General features: G+C 43.8%; 3 protein-coding genes across 3 annotated transcripts; 2 read left to right on the forward strand and 1 right to left on the reverse strand.

Annotated features, from left to right (window-relative positions):
- The first annotated feature begins 602 nt into the window (after positions 1-602).
- LOC121329335 (TRPM8 channel-associated factor 2-like) lies at positions 603-7,965 on the forward strand. Its single transcript, XM_041274893.1, has 8 exons — positions 603-1,134; positions 2,218-2,851; positions 3,224-4,209; positions 4,598-4,692; positions 4,780-4,993; positions 5,305-5,544; positions 6,167-6,504; positions 7,504-7,965. The coding sequence occupies exons 2-8, from the start codon at positions 2,238-2,240 to the stop codon at positions 7,747-7,749; spliced, it is 2,733 nt and encodes a 910-aa protein (XP_041130827.1). The 5' UTR covers positions 603-1,134; positions 2,218-2,237; the 3' UTR covers positions 7,750-7,965.
- A 612-nt stretch (positions 7,966-8,577) lies between these two features.
- Positions 8,578-11,276, forward strand: LOC121329405 (N-alpha-acetyltransferase 80-like). The gene is made up of 2 exons (XM_041275004.1): positions 8,578-8,629; positions 10,153-11,276. Coding segments are annotated over exons 1-2 (834 nt in total). The 5' UTR covers positions 8,578-8,627; the 3' UTR covers positions 10,985-11,276.
- Positions 11,277-11,371: 95 nt separating this feature from the next.
- LOC121329406 lies at positions 11,372-15,320 on the reverse strand. Its single transcript, XM_041275005.1, has 4 exons — positions 14,815-15,320; positions 14,026-14,172; positions 13,564-13,726; positions 11,372-12,708 (listed from the first exon to the last, which is right to left on the reverse strand). The coding sequence occupies exons 2-4, from the start codon at positions 14,165-14,167 to the stop codon at positions 12,210-12,212; spliced, it is 804 nt and encodes a 267-aa protein (XP_041130939.1). The 5' UTR covers positions 14,168-14,172; positions 14,815-15,320; the 3' UTR covers positions 11,372-12,209.
- Between the last annotated feature and the right edge of the window lie 56 nt (positions 15,321-15,376).

Below are 15,376 nucleotides of genomic sequence, written 5' to 3' on the forward strand. Positions count from 1 at the left end.
ATTGCTTCTAATCAACAACCACCACAACTCACAACTAACAGCATTACTTACCTCAGGAACACACCTCCAGCACCCAGATTTGAACCACTGTCTTCAGGGAGAGAAGGCCATGGAATTAGCCCCCTGCACCACCAGCTCCCACAAGGAAAACGCTGGTTCACACTATATATAAGGTCAATTAACAAATTCTTTGAAACAAGCAAAGACTGCTGGATTTGAACCCAGTCCATTGGACTTCCCTGGAAGAGCCTGCTTTTTCATTGTCTTATATAGGAAATTAACAAAGTCTTTGAAAAATAGAAGAAGAACTCATCTGTATTTGAACCCAGTTCCCCACAGTGAAGAGCACAGCATGCCACAGAACAAGCACACTGCACCACCTGTATATTTAAGACAGATGTTGTCCCGTTTGATAAGTCCAAGTCCATGAAAAAGGGCAAAGTCTGAAAAAGAAAAGAAAACAAAGCCCCAAACATAGGTTTGAACCTACTAACCTGGGAATCTCAGTCCCCAGCTCTACCAACAGAGGTATCCTGTCAGCTGGTTCTCCTGCTGTGTGAAACACATTATTACACTGTGTGATGTGGACCTGGGGATAATTCTCAGCTTAGTTTAACGTGACGAACTGGATTCAAACCCAAACCTTATTGATAAAAAAAGATAAATTAAACAATATTTGTAAACTTGTGACTTGAACTGGACAAATGCTTTGAACCACGTAGGTGATTAATAAATTGAAACGTGTAAACTGTCTTTATAAATCCTACATTCCTCCACTTGGAAACACTGATGATGTTACTACCATAGATAATATATTGTGGGTATATTGCTGTAACACTGGATCCTGATTAATTGTGCTCAGTGTATGGTACTAGCCTGATAGTGTCGTGGAAAAACACACTGAATTCTCCCGGGACACCGTCCTCAAAACCAAGCCTGTCCAGGGAAAACTGGGCCTATTTCCTGTTTTTAGTATCTCGTGTGCTGCTAAAAAAAAATCCCATCCCATTATAAGCAGACGCTACAGACAGTAAATGACAGCGCAGTCACGCCCAACAAATGGCTGTTACAACTGCGCATAAAACGAGAAGAGCAGAGTTTGACACTGGAAACAAATCGCGTCAGAAAAAAAGGGTAACATTGTTTATTTTCATTTTCAATCGCCCGCACTCTAATGTCCAACTTCCAATTATTTTTTCGAGGGAAAAAACTGCGTATACCTTGATGCCAAACACCGGTCGTTGCGACACCAGCATTTATTTATTTATTATTATTGTTTTGTAAAGTACGCTACTTTTTAAAATGTCTTTGTTTTTACTTTGTGTTATTGGCATTATCGACCGTCAGCCCACTGTCTATTTGGTTTATTTGCAGTATTGCTATATCAAAATCAAACAGGAATGTTTCATATTTCCAGAGGTATTTTTTATATATTTAACACATTTTACATACAATATTATTCATATGAGGAAAGTGTATTCTGTAAATGTTAAATGTACAGTCCACATGGTGTTTGAACACTTTCTATGTACTGTTAAATTAATGGACAGTATACATACACTGGCTATTCAAGCTCATATTAAAACCTGGAATGGATGAAACTGCTATGCAATAGGAGTTTGATTTTCATTACTGTCAAATATTGCATGTTTAAGCTTTGTTATAGCTTATTTAGCAAAGCGAAACATAAAGGAAAAAAGGCATCCTCTCTTCATAAAAGTGTTTTTATTCCGTAATATAAAAGGCAATGGAATTTTTCTGTGTCCTGCTGTGCTGTTCTAGTTACAGCTAAGCAGCAGCTTTCTGCTTTCACTTTGAAGCTGTTAGTTTAAACTTGAAATGCTCATGCTGTGCACAGTCACTTCAGTTTGTCACTGAGTGTAGTTATATGCCTGTTATCGTGTTTCGTGTTTATTTTGGTGGATTTTAACACCTACGAGGGTGAAGCAAGCTGGCCTGCAACCAAGTAGAGATACCCACATGTTCTAGTGCGTAGGTTACTCAAAGAACTTTTATGTTTTATAACTTGTGTTTAATGGCATGGAAGTGCTCGCCTTGTGATTGTAGTACTTTGTTCTAGTTTTGATAACCAACTGTTGTTCTTCCTTAAAAAAAAAAAAAAAAACTGCTAGAAACTCAATGAAAATTGGCCCACATTATTACAATTGCTGGACTTTGCACTTGTTGCTGAATGGTTACCTATTGCTGTGTCTGTAGGTGCACCGCCCAGCTGAAGAATGGATCCCACGGCTCTGTACAATGCACTGGTTAAAGGGGTTGAAGTTTTCAAGTTTACTGGTAATCCAGTTCCCAGCGAGCTGCTGCTGATTGGGGACAGAGCCTTGCCAGTGGCAGTGAATGACAAGGGCCAGGTCCTGATCGCTGTGTCTCACTACGGGAGGGGTCGAGTGGCTGTGCTGGCTCACGAGGGGTACCTGAGTGATCCCAGTTTCGCACGGTTCCTTCAGAATGCCATTGGCTGGCTTATCCCAACCCCTGGTGCTTCGGTCGGCGTCCAGGCAGGTCTTGAGTCCCTTGTGCAGCATCTTGCTAGTTCTGGCTCCAGCGTGAAGTGTGCTCCTTTCAGTGCCTCCCTGGGTGTGTATTGCATGGATGCTTATAGTGTCCATGAGGCTGAGGAGCTCATCAAGTTTGTGAAGAGCGGAGGGGGGTTGCTCATTGCTGGTCAGGCTTGGCACTGGTCCAGCACACATCCTGGGGAAGACGTTCTCCTCGCATTCCCTGGGAACAAAGTAACCAGCGTGTCTGGCATCTATTTCACAGCCAAGTATGGAGATAAAGGGGTTTTTCCGGTTTCCAGTGGTATTCCATTAAGCTCGCTCGATGTCTCGTGAGTATGTTTGTTTTCTCTCACATTCTCTCTTCTAATTGGTTGAAATGGTTTTAGAAGGCATGTCACCTGAATCACATCTGGGCTTTCCAACCCTTAGTGATTTACAGTCCTTTAAAGATTTTTTGACATCCCAACACACATTCTGTACAGAACCAGGGATGGAAATAAGACTGTTTTAATCAGCCACTGTGTAAAGGTCACAAGCTCAGGTGTGTCTTATTAAACTCCTAGTAAAAACAGGAGTGGATCAAACTGTTATGTCATGGGAGTCGATTGTGGTCTTGTGGGAAAAACTGGGGGTGCGGTTTTACGGACTAGGCTTCTGCCATGCAAGTGTGTGGGTTTAATTGTTGTAACTATCTGACACAGGCACGGGAAGGACATCAAACACGATCTGAAGTTGCTGCTGGACGGTGTGATTGACTTCAATCTGAACTATGGGAGTGTTCCATCTGCTCTGCTGGTTCACGGGCCCCTGGCGTTCCCGATTGTCCTGGACAGCTCAAACAGAGCCATTCTTGCAGCAGCTCATTACGGGAAGGGCCGGATAGTGGTGCTGTCCCACGAGAGCCAGCTCAGCCACCCACCACTGAAGAAATTCGTCCTGAATGCTGTGCGCTGGCTCGGAGCGGCTAAACCAGGCAAGATCGGCGTCCAGAGCAACCTCGCCGTGCTGCACCAGCACCTTAGCGAGGAGGGATGCTGCTGCCAGGTATCAGAGCTCCAAGACGGCATGAGTGTTTATTGCTGCACCTCATACAGCGACCACCAGGCTGCTGAAATCCATGAGTTTGTCACCGAAGGAGGAGGGCTGCTCATTGGAGGCCAGGCTTGGTGGTGGTCACACAGCAATAAGGAGCAGGACGCAGTGGCTGGATATCCGGGGAACAAAATCCTTAACAAATTCGGCATCAGCATCACGGCGTCCACCCTGAAAAGCACCGTTTACCAAGCCCCCAGCGCTCAGGAAGCGGCACGCTTATATCACTTTCAGAAAGCGCTGTCTAACTTCAGGGAGCACGTTCACAGGAATAAGCCTTTGGGAGCACTGGAGCCTTGTGTGAAGACACTCGGAAACGACTGCACGGCTTTCCTGAGAATGAAGGCACACAAAAGCCCTCGGTACTTAATGATGTGTCAGATTTTAACCGAGCTTGTGACGAAGACAGGAATTCCTCAAGCCAGTACCTGTAACCCTGTCACAAACCCCAAAGAGATCATGTTGCTGAAGTTAGGAACTGAGCTCTACAGTGAATTGCTGTGCCAAGAAGCGCTGGGGCCTGTTCTTATGAGGAGCATTCCTGAACTGATTGCAGAGCCTGCCGTTCAAGTGCAAGTCAACGGGACAATAGAGGGTAAGAAATCAGACTCTTTCTGACAACATTTTATCCTTGCCGTAAGTCAGGGATGGGCAAACTAGGGGCTTGCGGCTAAAATCAGTATTCACAAAGATATGGATTGCTTTAGGCTGCGGTGAGCAAACATTTTCAACTACATTGGGTGTATTCATATTAGTTGCTGCTTAGTTTAAAAAACTATTTTGCAATTGGGTTAAGCAGAAACTGTTCATGCTTCTAACAGCAACATTCAGAAACAACAATTACATTTGAACAAGCTATAAAGTTTACGTGCCCCCTATTTTATACAGGAAGTAGCTCTAGCACTAGCATCCGTTTTGTTTAGACAAGAAAGACAAGCAAACAATATAAGAGCTCATTTGGTTTCATTCATGTCATGTTACAGGTTGCAGTGCATGGAGGAGCACTGGCCTGTTCATTTCTCCAGGAACAAGGGCACATATCATCGTGCCCTCGGCAGTGACCGGGGCAGGCTGGCAGGTACGAATTCAGCTTAAAACAGGGATGCAGTGAATGCTACGTAAAGAAAATAATTCTGTATCTCCACTGTTTGTTGTCAACCTGTAGGCTCAGACTGGCTGCCATTCTGACGATCTGAGTGATAAAGAGAAGCTGAAACGCCCCCCGGTAATGATCCGGAGGTTCCCCATTAAGAGGGAGAGGACAGCTGTGTCCAGCCTGTGGGGGGGCCTCATCTACATTGTAGTACCAGCGGGAAGTCAGCTTGGCCCGGTCAATATCACTGTGCAGGGAGCGGTCAGGGCACCTTTCTTCAAAGCTGGTAAGGCAGCTGAAACCGGACCGTAGTGTTTAACTCTCTATCTAAATCCAAATGTTTGTAAAACGCAGTTTGGATTGTAAAGCACCGTGCCTTGCATTGTTCTGTCAGATTTACACCTTACTGTCCACTGGGTGTCATGCTCATTGAGAGTGTTTTGCTTAAGATTGATATTTTACTCTTATCACAAGGTAACATCGGTATTATAGAGAAATCATCAGGAATGTTGTTTCTTTTAATTTCCACTTGCAATTGATCTGCAAGGAAAGTTTTGAGTAGGAAGTTTAATAAGGGTTTTGTTACTGCTGGTGCAGGTCAGAGCAGCATATCGGAGTGGCAGAGGACAGTGCGGCACTACAGCGCTCCCTGGGCCGAGCTGGAGGCTGACAGCATCATCCTGACTGTCCCCTCGGACAGCGTTCGCCACCTGGACGACCCCGAGCCTCTGCTCTGCCTGTGGAACAGGATCACAAGGGGCATCGCAGAGCTGGCAGCCAGACCCCACCCGTTCCCCAGGCCAGAGCGCATTGTGGCCGACGTCCAGATCTGTGCTGGCAAGTACTGTCAAACCTGCTTTTAGGAAACTGCTTTAAGAGTGCTCTTTACATCCAGGTTGTTTCTCTTCCTAGCCAGTGGCCAGTTACATTTCCCTTTAGTTTTCCCCTTAAGTGAGTTTACGCAGCTAAAGAGTCAATACCCCAGCTAAGGGAAAATGTATCCTGTATACTCAAACTGAATACTTATGGTGTTTTAGCCCTGTTTGTTTTTATTTTTTCAACTTATTTTACATTGGAAATGTACCATATCAGCAGGCATTGAAGCATCCTAACAGTGGCATTGCTTTTACTAGAGATTAGACTGTAGCTGCTTTCTGCATTCACTTTTTTTTTTTTTTTTACCAAGGCCTTTTCACTTGACCTGCAGACTCTGATTCAAACCTTAAACCTGAAACGATCATATGCATTTTTGCTTTAAAAAGAAAAAAAAGTAATTGACTAATCTCTGTTAGTTTTTTATGTACGGCTTTTGTATAGGTTTTAAAATTTGCCATTCATTTTCACCGACAGCATTATTAAAGTCCTGTGTTGTATGGAGATAGTACTGTATAAATGACAGTACCTAATAAAAATGTAAAAGCCAGCCGTTTCGCTTTGCTCTTTCTGTTGACTCTCACAGGCTGGATGCACTCTGGCTATCCTATAATGCTTCACTTGGACTCTGTGAAGGAGATTGCTTGCCTGGACTTCATGACCTCCAATAGCATATGGGGCCCCATCCACGAGTTAGGACACAACCAGCAGAGTGCAGCGTGGGAGTTCCCCCCCCACACCACTGAGGCCACCTGCAACCTGTGGTCTGTCTACATCCATGAGAAGGTCCTGGGAACCCCACGGTGCCAGGCTCACGAGATGCTCAGACCAGAGTCCCGAAGAAAGGGCATTCAAAACTACATGAGAAGCGGAGCGCGGCTGGACCAATGGGAGGTGTGGGTTTGCCTGGAGACCTACCTGCAGGTTTGTAATGATATTGTACTTAACAGTGAACCGGGAGACGAAGACTAATCCATTCCTGCTTTTACTATGAGTTTAATCAGACACACCGGAGCTTGTTACCTGTACACTGGATAATCAAGCTTGTACTAAAACCTGGAGTGGGTGAAACTGCTATGCAATAGGAGTCTTATCCCCATCCCTGCACTGGATTTGATACACATAGAAATACAGACTGATGCATTGTGTTGAGTATACATTTATGATACTATCACTTTTTAAACTGTTGTGGGAAAATTACATCTTATGCAATTTATGTACTAACCTCTGAGCTGTTTGTTCATGTGTTTGTTTAGCCTGTGTGACCTTACTGGCTTTGCATAGAGCAGAACATTGCTCGGTTTCCTAAGACCTGCGTGTGTTGAAATTGTTCTCGGGTTTGCAAACTATTAAACTTGTTTAGTCAAATTTGCTTGCCCTGCTGAGTCTCTGTCTTACAGGAGTTTAAAGTATAAACTTCCATTACACTGTTTAAAAATAGTAAAAAACTACGTTATTAAAAACTACCCAGACCAGTACATGTAAACTGCTGTGCACTGCAGCTAAGTTATTGTTCTTGCACAACCTTTATGCCTTCTTTTTATTCCTCAGAGAGGATGTGTGCTTTGAAATAGCCCGTGGCACATTGTTTCTTGTGGTTTCAGAGAGCTGCGCCAGTCTGTTAGATGAGTTACTGTAACACACCCATTCCTAGCTGTGAATTTTGTCATCTAATAGCTGTGTGTTGCTGCTACTATTTCATGTATGATAGTAACATAATGTATTCTGCACTTTCCACTGTATTTAATTTACTGTTTTTTATTGTTTTTTTACTGTATATCATGTATTATGCATTTCTCTGTATTTAAAGTATTATGGATTTTCTTGTATTTACTGCATCTTGTAAAGCGCTTTGTGATGATGGTCCACTATGAAAGGCGTTATATAAAATAAAGACTGATTGATTGATTGATTGTCTCTCAGTTGCAGGAAGGGTTCGGCTGGGAGCCGTTTATCCAGTTGTTCTCAGACTACCAGCAAATATCGAGCGCTGCCAAGTTAGACAAGGCCGGCAGGATGAACCTGTGGGTGGAGAAGTTTTCCCAGCAGGTGAAGAGGAACCTGCTCCCCTTCTTCAAGGCCTGGGGGTGGCCTGTTGAAAAGGACCTAGCCCAAAAACTGTCAGCTCTGCCTGCGTGGAAGGAGAATCCAATGAAAGATTACATCTGAGCCAAGGGCATTCTTAATGAGGGGCTGTATGAGAGACAGGGCACCCCGTCCCTGTGTGTCTGCACAGGCATTGTATGAAAAATAATGAAACCTAAACAGAGTGTGGTGGTCATTATCCAACTGAAGTGCCTTCCAGCATATTGAATTTTTTTTTTTTTGTAAACATATATAAATTGTATGTGTGTGTATGCCTTACTGTTTACCTGTAAAACCAATAAAGACACTTTATATCAATGGCTTGCTTTTAAAATGCCTCCAACTACTGTATAAGCAGGGATGGCAATAAGACTCCTGTTGCATAGTAGTTTCACCCATTCCTGGTTTTACCACGAGCTTGATTAGCCACAACCTTTAGGTAACAAGCTCAAGTGTTACTTATTAAGCCCATAGTAACCCCAGGAATGGATCAAACTGCTATGCAAAGGGAGTCATATTTCCACCCCTGTATAAGCGGCATAGTCTTTATGCATTAGCACAGGTGAAATGTCAGGGTACTTGCTGCTAGGATACAAAGGACCTTAGACTGCAGAGATGAAGAGCAGAATGTACAACATTGCAATGCCAATCTGAAATGACCCTCCTAAACCCAGACAAATACTCCAAACAAGCACTAAGTTCCCCGATGTGCATATTAGCTCGTTCAAATACATTACTAATAAAATACTTCGGCAACTTTCGTGGTTGTACTGCTTGAATGAGTCGTGTTGCAACTATTAGAAAAAAAAACGAATTTTTGGATGCTGTTAACCTCCTTGCCGATAGACGGTAGACTTTTTGTTTGTTCACATACGGAAATGAATGCCCTCTTGGGCAGTGTGTGAAGACTTCTTCAGCTTGTCAAAGTGCACGCTTCTTGGAGCGGCGGTGCGCAAGGGGACATGTAGGTGTCTCATTAGGAAAACAAAGAAATCCGCGAACACGCAACAGGAGGGTTGAGTCGAGTGCGCGGTGTCATGGAGTGAGGACACTGCAGCCGTGTTAACAGGCTTAAACGTGTTTAACTTCAGATTGGGTTCCAGCCTGTTCAAGCACAGTGTCACTCCTCTAGCTTGTTAAACGAAGACACCTTGGCTTTGCTTTAACAAACCCTGCATGCTTCTTGTGTGTGTGCGCTAGCCGGAATGGGCTTCGAGTTGCAGAAACGCGGCGCTTTTTTTATTTGGTTATTTTACAATACAGAACTGTGCTTAACTGTTTACTGTATCAACTCGGGAGAATCGTACAGCAAAATGCCCATATAAGGAAAAGTATTCTACACGGCTGTATTAAAGAGCGTATACAGAATAAGACAGTAGTTCAATTTTCATTAACTATATGGCAATTCACTCATTTTAAACTTGCAGTAACGGCTGTTTTTTTGTGCGGTACATAGTTATGAGTTTCTGATCGTGTGCTGCTTGATAATTACTCAAACATTGTAGTCTCTAGATCTAAATTAGATCCAGCAGCTATAAAACAATGTAGCTCTAAATTGGGTCCAGTGAGTTCTGTGGATTAGTTTCCATTAGAAGCAGTTCTGATGGTTTTCAGTTTATAAGTGGCACCTTTCTCCTTGTTCTGGTGCAGAAAGATGCGAACTAGATAACAGAGAGACTTATTTTCTTAAACAAAAACAAAATCAAGTGTAAAAGTCGTAATAAATGGATACTTTCTGTAAGTCGCCTTGGATAAAGGCACCTAATAAATAACAAATTATATATATATATATATAGAACTTTAATACTTTAGGGTTTAAAAAAAAGAAGATATATAGTTTATGGTTCTGCATGCTCACAGGCACGCCATGTTATTCCACTGTATTTAAAAAGAAAACGGGTCTGCACACCGAAGTGTACGAGGTGCAAGTCCATCAGCCTGACTTGCTGTGATTTGTCAGTAGGTTTTGCAGTCTGATTTCTTATGTGTTCAGAAACACCGATGACACACCAGGTGTGCCTCGCTGTTCCAGGCATTGCATGACTGTGGTTGTTCAGTGAAATGAAATTGGGGATGCAAATGAGTGGTTTCAGAATGTGTTATCGTTTTGTGCAAAAGCAAAAAAATCGCTGTGCCTTTGCAAGGAGTTTGCACGGAGTTAACAGAATCCTTTGTTTTGCTAGTGCTGTTTGTTTTTGTCCACTTTCACCAATGTTGCTATTTTATTAGAACGTTTTGAAGAATTGTGAGCAAAGTACTGTAGCAACACAGACTCTACAGGCTTTTACTAAAAATGGCGCTTTCTAAATATTAAAAACCTTGGACATAAAATAAAAAGATAACATGCCTTGCAGCTTCTAATACTCATCATCTATATGAATTGGCATTATCATTCCATCTGGTTTTACTGGATAATTTAGTAAAGTGCTTAGAAAGACATTATAATAAAATAGTCTCTGACCTTCTCTGTCCATGTCACGGCTGCAGGTGCGATGCTGAGGTCACGGTCGTCCCGCTGCACCGGCGACCTGACCTGGTGGGTGCGTGTGCTGACCTGGTGAACTCGGAGTGGCAGCGGAGCCGGGCTGCGCGGATCCACTCCCTCGAGAAATCCTGCGATAGCTTCCCAGTCTGCCTGGTGCTGGTGTCGCGGGTGGATCAGCTGCTGGGTCACGCGAGGCTGTCTCTGGTGGTGGGGCAGCCGCGAAGCCTCTTCGTGGAGACGGTGGTGGTCTCCCGGGAGCTCAGAGGGAAGGGCTATGGGCGCAGGCTGATGGAAGCCACCGAGCGCTATGCCAGATCCAGGGGATTCTGGAGGCTCTGTCTGACTACACACGACAAGCAGCACTTCTACGCACACCTGGGCTTCGTCCTTTCAGAGCCAGTGCAGAATGCAGGGTCAATGACCACATTCATGCCTATGGAGGTGCTCCAGAGGTTCTCCCAACCTCCATCAACTGGCAGAGAAGGAGACAAATTGGGACTCAATCGAACGTCTTCACCTTCCCGTACTGCTCATGCCTCACCTCCTCCACAGTCCCCTCCTTTAGCCCCCCCTGCCTCCTTTTTAAACCCTCCCCTTTCTCCCCAAGCACCTCCATTAGCCCCATTTCAGTTAATGCCTGCCCTTTTAGCCCCTCCTCCTCCTCTAGCCCCACCACCAGCCCCTCATTTATCTCTTACCCCTCCACCACCACCTCCCCCCTTAGGGCTCAAGACTCTTGGCTCCCAGGATCCCCCTGCTGGACAGACCTTGTTAGAAACACCGTACCGAGATCACAAAGGCCAGCCCATCTACTGGATGAAGAAGGAGCTGTGAAGGTAGCTTCTTCTAGTTTAGTGTACCATTGGACAGAACAACATTGGTGTCCTACAAACTCTTTTCTGCTGAAATATTTGTCGCAATCAACCAACGTTGCATTCGAGATGTGGTCTCTCTTACAGCCAACGAGCAAATGTGTTCTTGCTTTTGTTATGGAGCTGAGACACACTGTACAAACCAGCCTTAGACTCTATCTCTGCCTTTGCAAGAATCCTGCCAAGGATGTTCTCACTCCCACTGCACCTTCCTCAGTTCTCCTTTAACACATTGCTGTTTGATGATTTTTTTTTGTATTTTATAAAAGATGGGAAATTGAGAAATGTTTTTCACTGCCAAAAATAAATAGTTCATACTGTAATATTAAACCTCTGCCATGTCTTGTATATCTGCCTGGATTCACTGGAGACTTCAGTCACAAGCATTAGGAATGGGAATAATAAAATCACTGCCTTCATTTGTAGCCGATAGTAAACAAACAGGTCACTTGCCCCTAACCAGTGGCTGTGTTTCTTTTCCTGTGCAATCACTACATATACTGAGCAAAGACCCACCTGCATTATTACAATGCACACGTTACAAGCTTCAGTTTCATAGCTTAAACTGATCAAAGTGGGTGAAATGAACGGAAACACTGAAATAAACACAGCAGGTCTGTTCTCCCAGTGTATAATATATTGAAAAATCCAAACTCTTACAAAAAGTTTTTATTTTGTGTGAAAGGGAAGATATACCAAAATATCCAGGCACAAGGTTTGTTATTTCAAAGTTGTTTTTCGTTTTTTTTTAATATGTTTTGATTTAAATGCAGCATGATAGTCATAATAAAAAAAAGTTGTACCTTGTTGATGACTAACAGCCCAGAAAGGTTTCATGACTCCAAGCTGGTTTTGAACAGGCCAGAATTAACTTTAAATAACCTGCAAGCTAAGCCACTTCCACTGAAAAAAAAACAAAAAAAAGTCTAGCTGCAGTTTTTAATGTGGAAAGCGTTTTTCTTTTTTTATTGCAACAGTAGATGTTTGTCCTTTCACATTCAATCCATCTCTTACACGTTCTCGTCTTGCATACTATGGTCTATGGTCTCTTGTTTTTCTACTTTAAATTTGATGTTCAATACAGAATGTTGTCACTGAAGAATCCATATCCTTTAAACAAATAGAAATGCATGTCGGTGTCTTCTGTGGTGGTGAAAAAAAGACCAGACAGTGAGAATCCTGTGCATTTATATCTGATAATAGACATGCAGGGAAATGCGTATTCCAAACACACTTATACTGTTCTGCAATCCGTACAGACAAGCCTGGTCACGCCGCGAAAACAAACAAACAAAACAAACTAAAGCCAACCAGAGCAACCAATTGTCAATGGCATCTACAAACGAGTCCTCAGCATCTACCACTGAACAGCTAGGGAAACAGCAGCCTGCAGTGCACTCTCTACATCGCTGACTCATCCCATCACTGGCGTATTTAACTAAAGCAAATGGAAATGATGGCCAGTCTGTCTTGTCAGTGTGTGCTGTTGGTGGGTCCCCGGGCAGTTGGGTCTGCTGTCGCTCTCCCAGCCAGGCTGTAAGAGTCAGGGAGGGAGGGCTCCTCGGGTGGGGGTCAGGCTCACCCTCAGCTCCTTCAGTGTCTGGGCGAGCTGGGCCAGCTCCTTCACAAACTCCTTCCTCTGCTTGACAGCCAGGGAGAGGGAGTACAGGGTCTCGTTCTGCTGGACTGGAGACAGGAGACACAGTGGTTGATACTAAAATGTTTTTCTACTTAGTTTATTACTGGCTGCTTTCACACAGACTATAGATCAGCACCAATCTTGGACTACTTGATGTTACTTTAGGTAAAGTAATCTAAGATTAGCACAAACCAGGCTGAGAAACCAGACATATGCATTCTAAAATTAATTGCTTAATCTGTCAACAAAACGCCATTCGAGCCGATGTTTTGTACCAATGAATCCCTAAGTATTTGGAAGTGGTTTACATAGAATTATGACACGCTAGCACCATTGAAACTGGATTTACACATATATATATATATATATATATATATATATATATATATATATATATATATATATATATATATATATATATATATACTTACTGCTTGACTAAAACTTCTATATATGTTTTATTATTATTCCAATGCTTAATTCTTGCAACAGATATGACAATATAAGTTCAAGTAATTTTCGTCATTAAGCTAAATTAAATCACTAAAAGTTGTGTAATAATAATAATAATAATAATAATAATAATAATACTACACTGTTCAGCATTGAGGAAAGGTCATGTATCCTCTTAAAGCCGTTTAAAAAGACCAAGCACTCCGATCTGGCTGTGCAGGGTGACAGTGCCCCCTTAATCAGCGCCGTCCTGGCTGTGCAGGGTGACAGTGCCCCCTTAATCAGCGCCGTCCTGGCTGTGCAGGGTGACAGTGCCCCCTTAATCAGCGCCGTCCTGGCTGTGCAGGGTGACAGTGCCCCCTTAATCAGCGCCGTCCTGGCTGTGCAGGGTGACAGTGCCCCCTTAATCAGCGCCGTCCTGGCTGTCCAGGGTGATGGTGCCCCCTTACCCAGGAAGCAGAAGAGCCAGGAGGACCGCAATGCACACCCAGAGGTACCGACAGCAGGCAGGGCTGCAGCAGGGCGGTCGGTGCCAATGCACTGCATGCTGAGCCTGGGCCGGGGCTGGGAGATTCCCATTGTCCTGGTGGTGACGAGGACCACCCCCTGCAACTGAAAACGAGGCGAGTCATTCAGCTGTCATTCCAATACAGACTGCAAATCTTTTCTCCTTTGTCTGATGGCTCAATGCCAGCTGTGGATTGCTATAATAAGACATAGTTTCTTCTAATTTCACCTTACAGGGGAGTTGACAGCAATACTGGCTTGCTCCATCAATAACTATGTAGGGAGCAATCTCAAGCATGCACAAGAAATCACCAGCTCTCAACAGCAAAATAAACACTAGAAGAGGGATTGCCTGGTTGACAGACAGACAGACAGATGTATGGATGGACTGTGCAGACCCAGACCTAGGGGATCCTTGAGCAGCTCGGAGTTGTTCAGCCGCTGCAGGTCATTGATCGACTCCACGGAATGCAGCTCGATTTCGGTCAGGTCCCAGTCGCTGATCCGGGGGAACTCCACCGTAGGGGAGGGCGGCACCTTGTTCATGGCACCTGCGGGGCGACAACAATGCTGAGAACCTGGATTCCATTCCTGGCATTTTACGGAGAATCCCAATGAGACCCAACCTAGAACTGATCGTTACAACTACCTCTGTAACGAGTGGAAAGCCACCAAGGTGCAGCACGCAATATACTGTACATCATGATACCTCACAGCAAACCCACAAATATAACAATGAAAACAGGTAATAGGTGTAAGCTGAACACAAATTGGTATCCTTGGAAGGTGAAGCGATCACGAAGACCAGCGTTTTAGCCAGTGCCGTCTTCAATTTTCCTTCTGAAGCTATTTAGTTATCATTGGAAATCAGTACCTGTTGAAATGAGCTTGATCTTTCCCTGTGGCCTCAGGAGATCAATCACATGGCCGATCCATTTTCTTTCCTCACACCCTTGTGGTGGCTGTTAGTCTTCAATATAAGCACACCAATCCACCTTATGATTCTTCCTGTTTAGTTATATCTGTCACAGCTACACAATCATTGTTTAATGCCCAACTAACAGACCTCTCTATAGCTGGCTGTGTTACTCGAATACCCACATGATAAACAAAACACAAAGCCCTTAAGAGGGGAAGAATCTCTGCAAGATCCCAACGACTGCAAACACGTATGAAACCGTGCAAACACATACTTTTTCCAGCTGTATGGAGGCAATCTTTCAACAGAAGCAGGAGAGCTGGAGTCTTTACAATAGCAGGAAAAGGATCTTTTAATATGGAGCTTGGAAAAAGGGGAGAAATACAGGGACAACGCCACAAAAGTTCGGAAAGTTTGAACAAGAAAAACCAAAGACAGAAAGGTTTCACAAAAGATCTTGCAACCACACACAAACTCACAGCCCCTTGCACAGCCCCTCTCTCTGGCAGCAGTCCCTTTCCTAAAATAGCAAATGGAATGGGAAGGGATATTAACAGCCCTGCAAACGGGTGATTCAGTTATCCAGCAGGGAGCAGGGAATGGAGTTTAGACAGAGGCCAAGGACGAATACATTGGCCTATACTATAAGGAATGCCTAGACACCTCCCCCCACCCCCCTCCAAAAATAAAAAAAATAAACTAAGTGCAAGTTTCACCGACCTGGAGAAGCACTAGTTTTGCCAGAATATTAGATAGTCCTTATATTCGTGCTAACCTGAGACTGGGAAGCCAGATGAGAAAGAAATAAAAAAAAAAAAAAAAAAAAAAAAAAAACT

Source organism: Polyodon spathula, chromosome 16, assembly GCF_017654505.1.
Source record: "Polyodon spathula isolate WHYD16114869_AA chromosome 16, ASM1765450v1, whole genome shotgun sequence".
NCBI lineage: Eukaryota > Metazoa > Chordata > Actinopteri > Acipenseriformes > Polyodontidae > Polyodon > Polyodon spathula.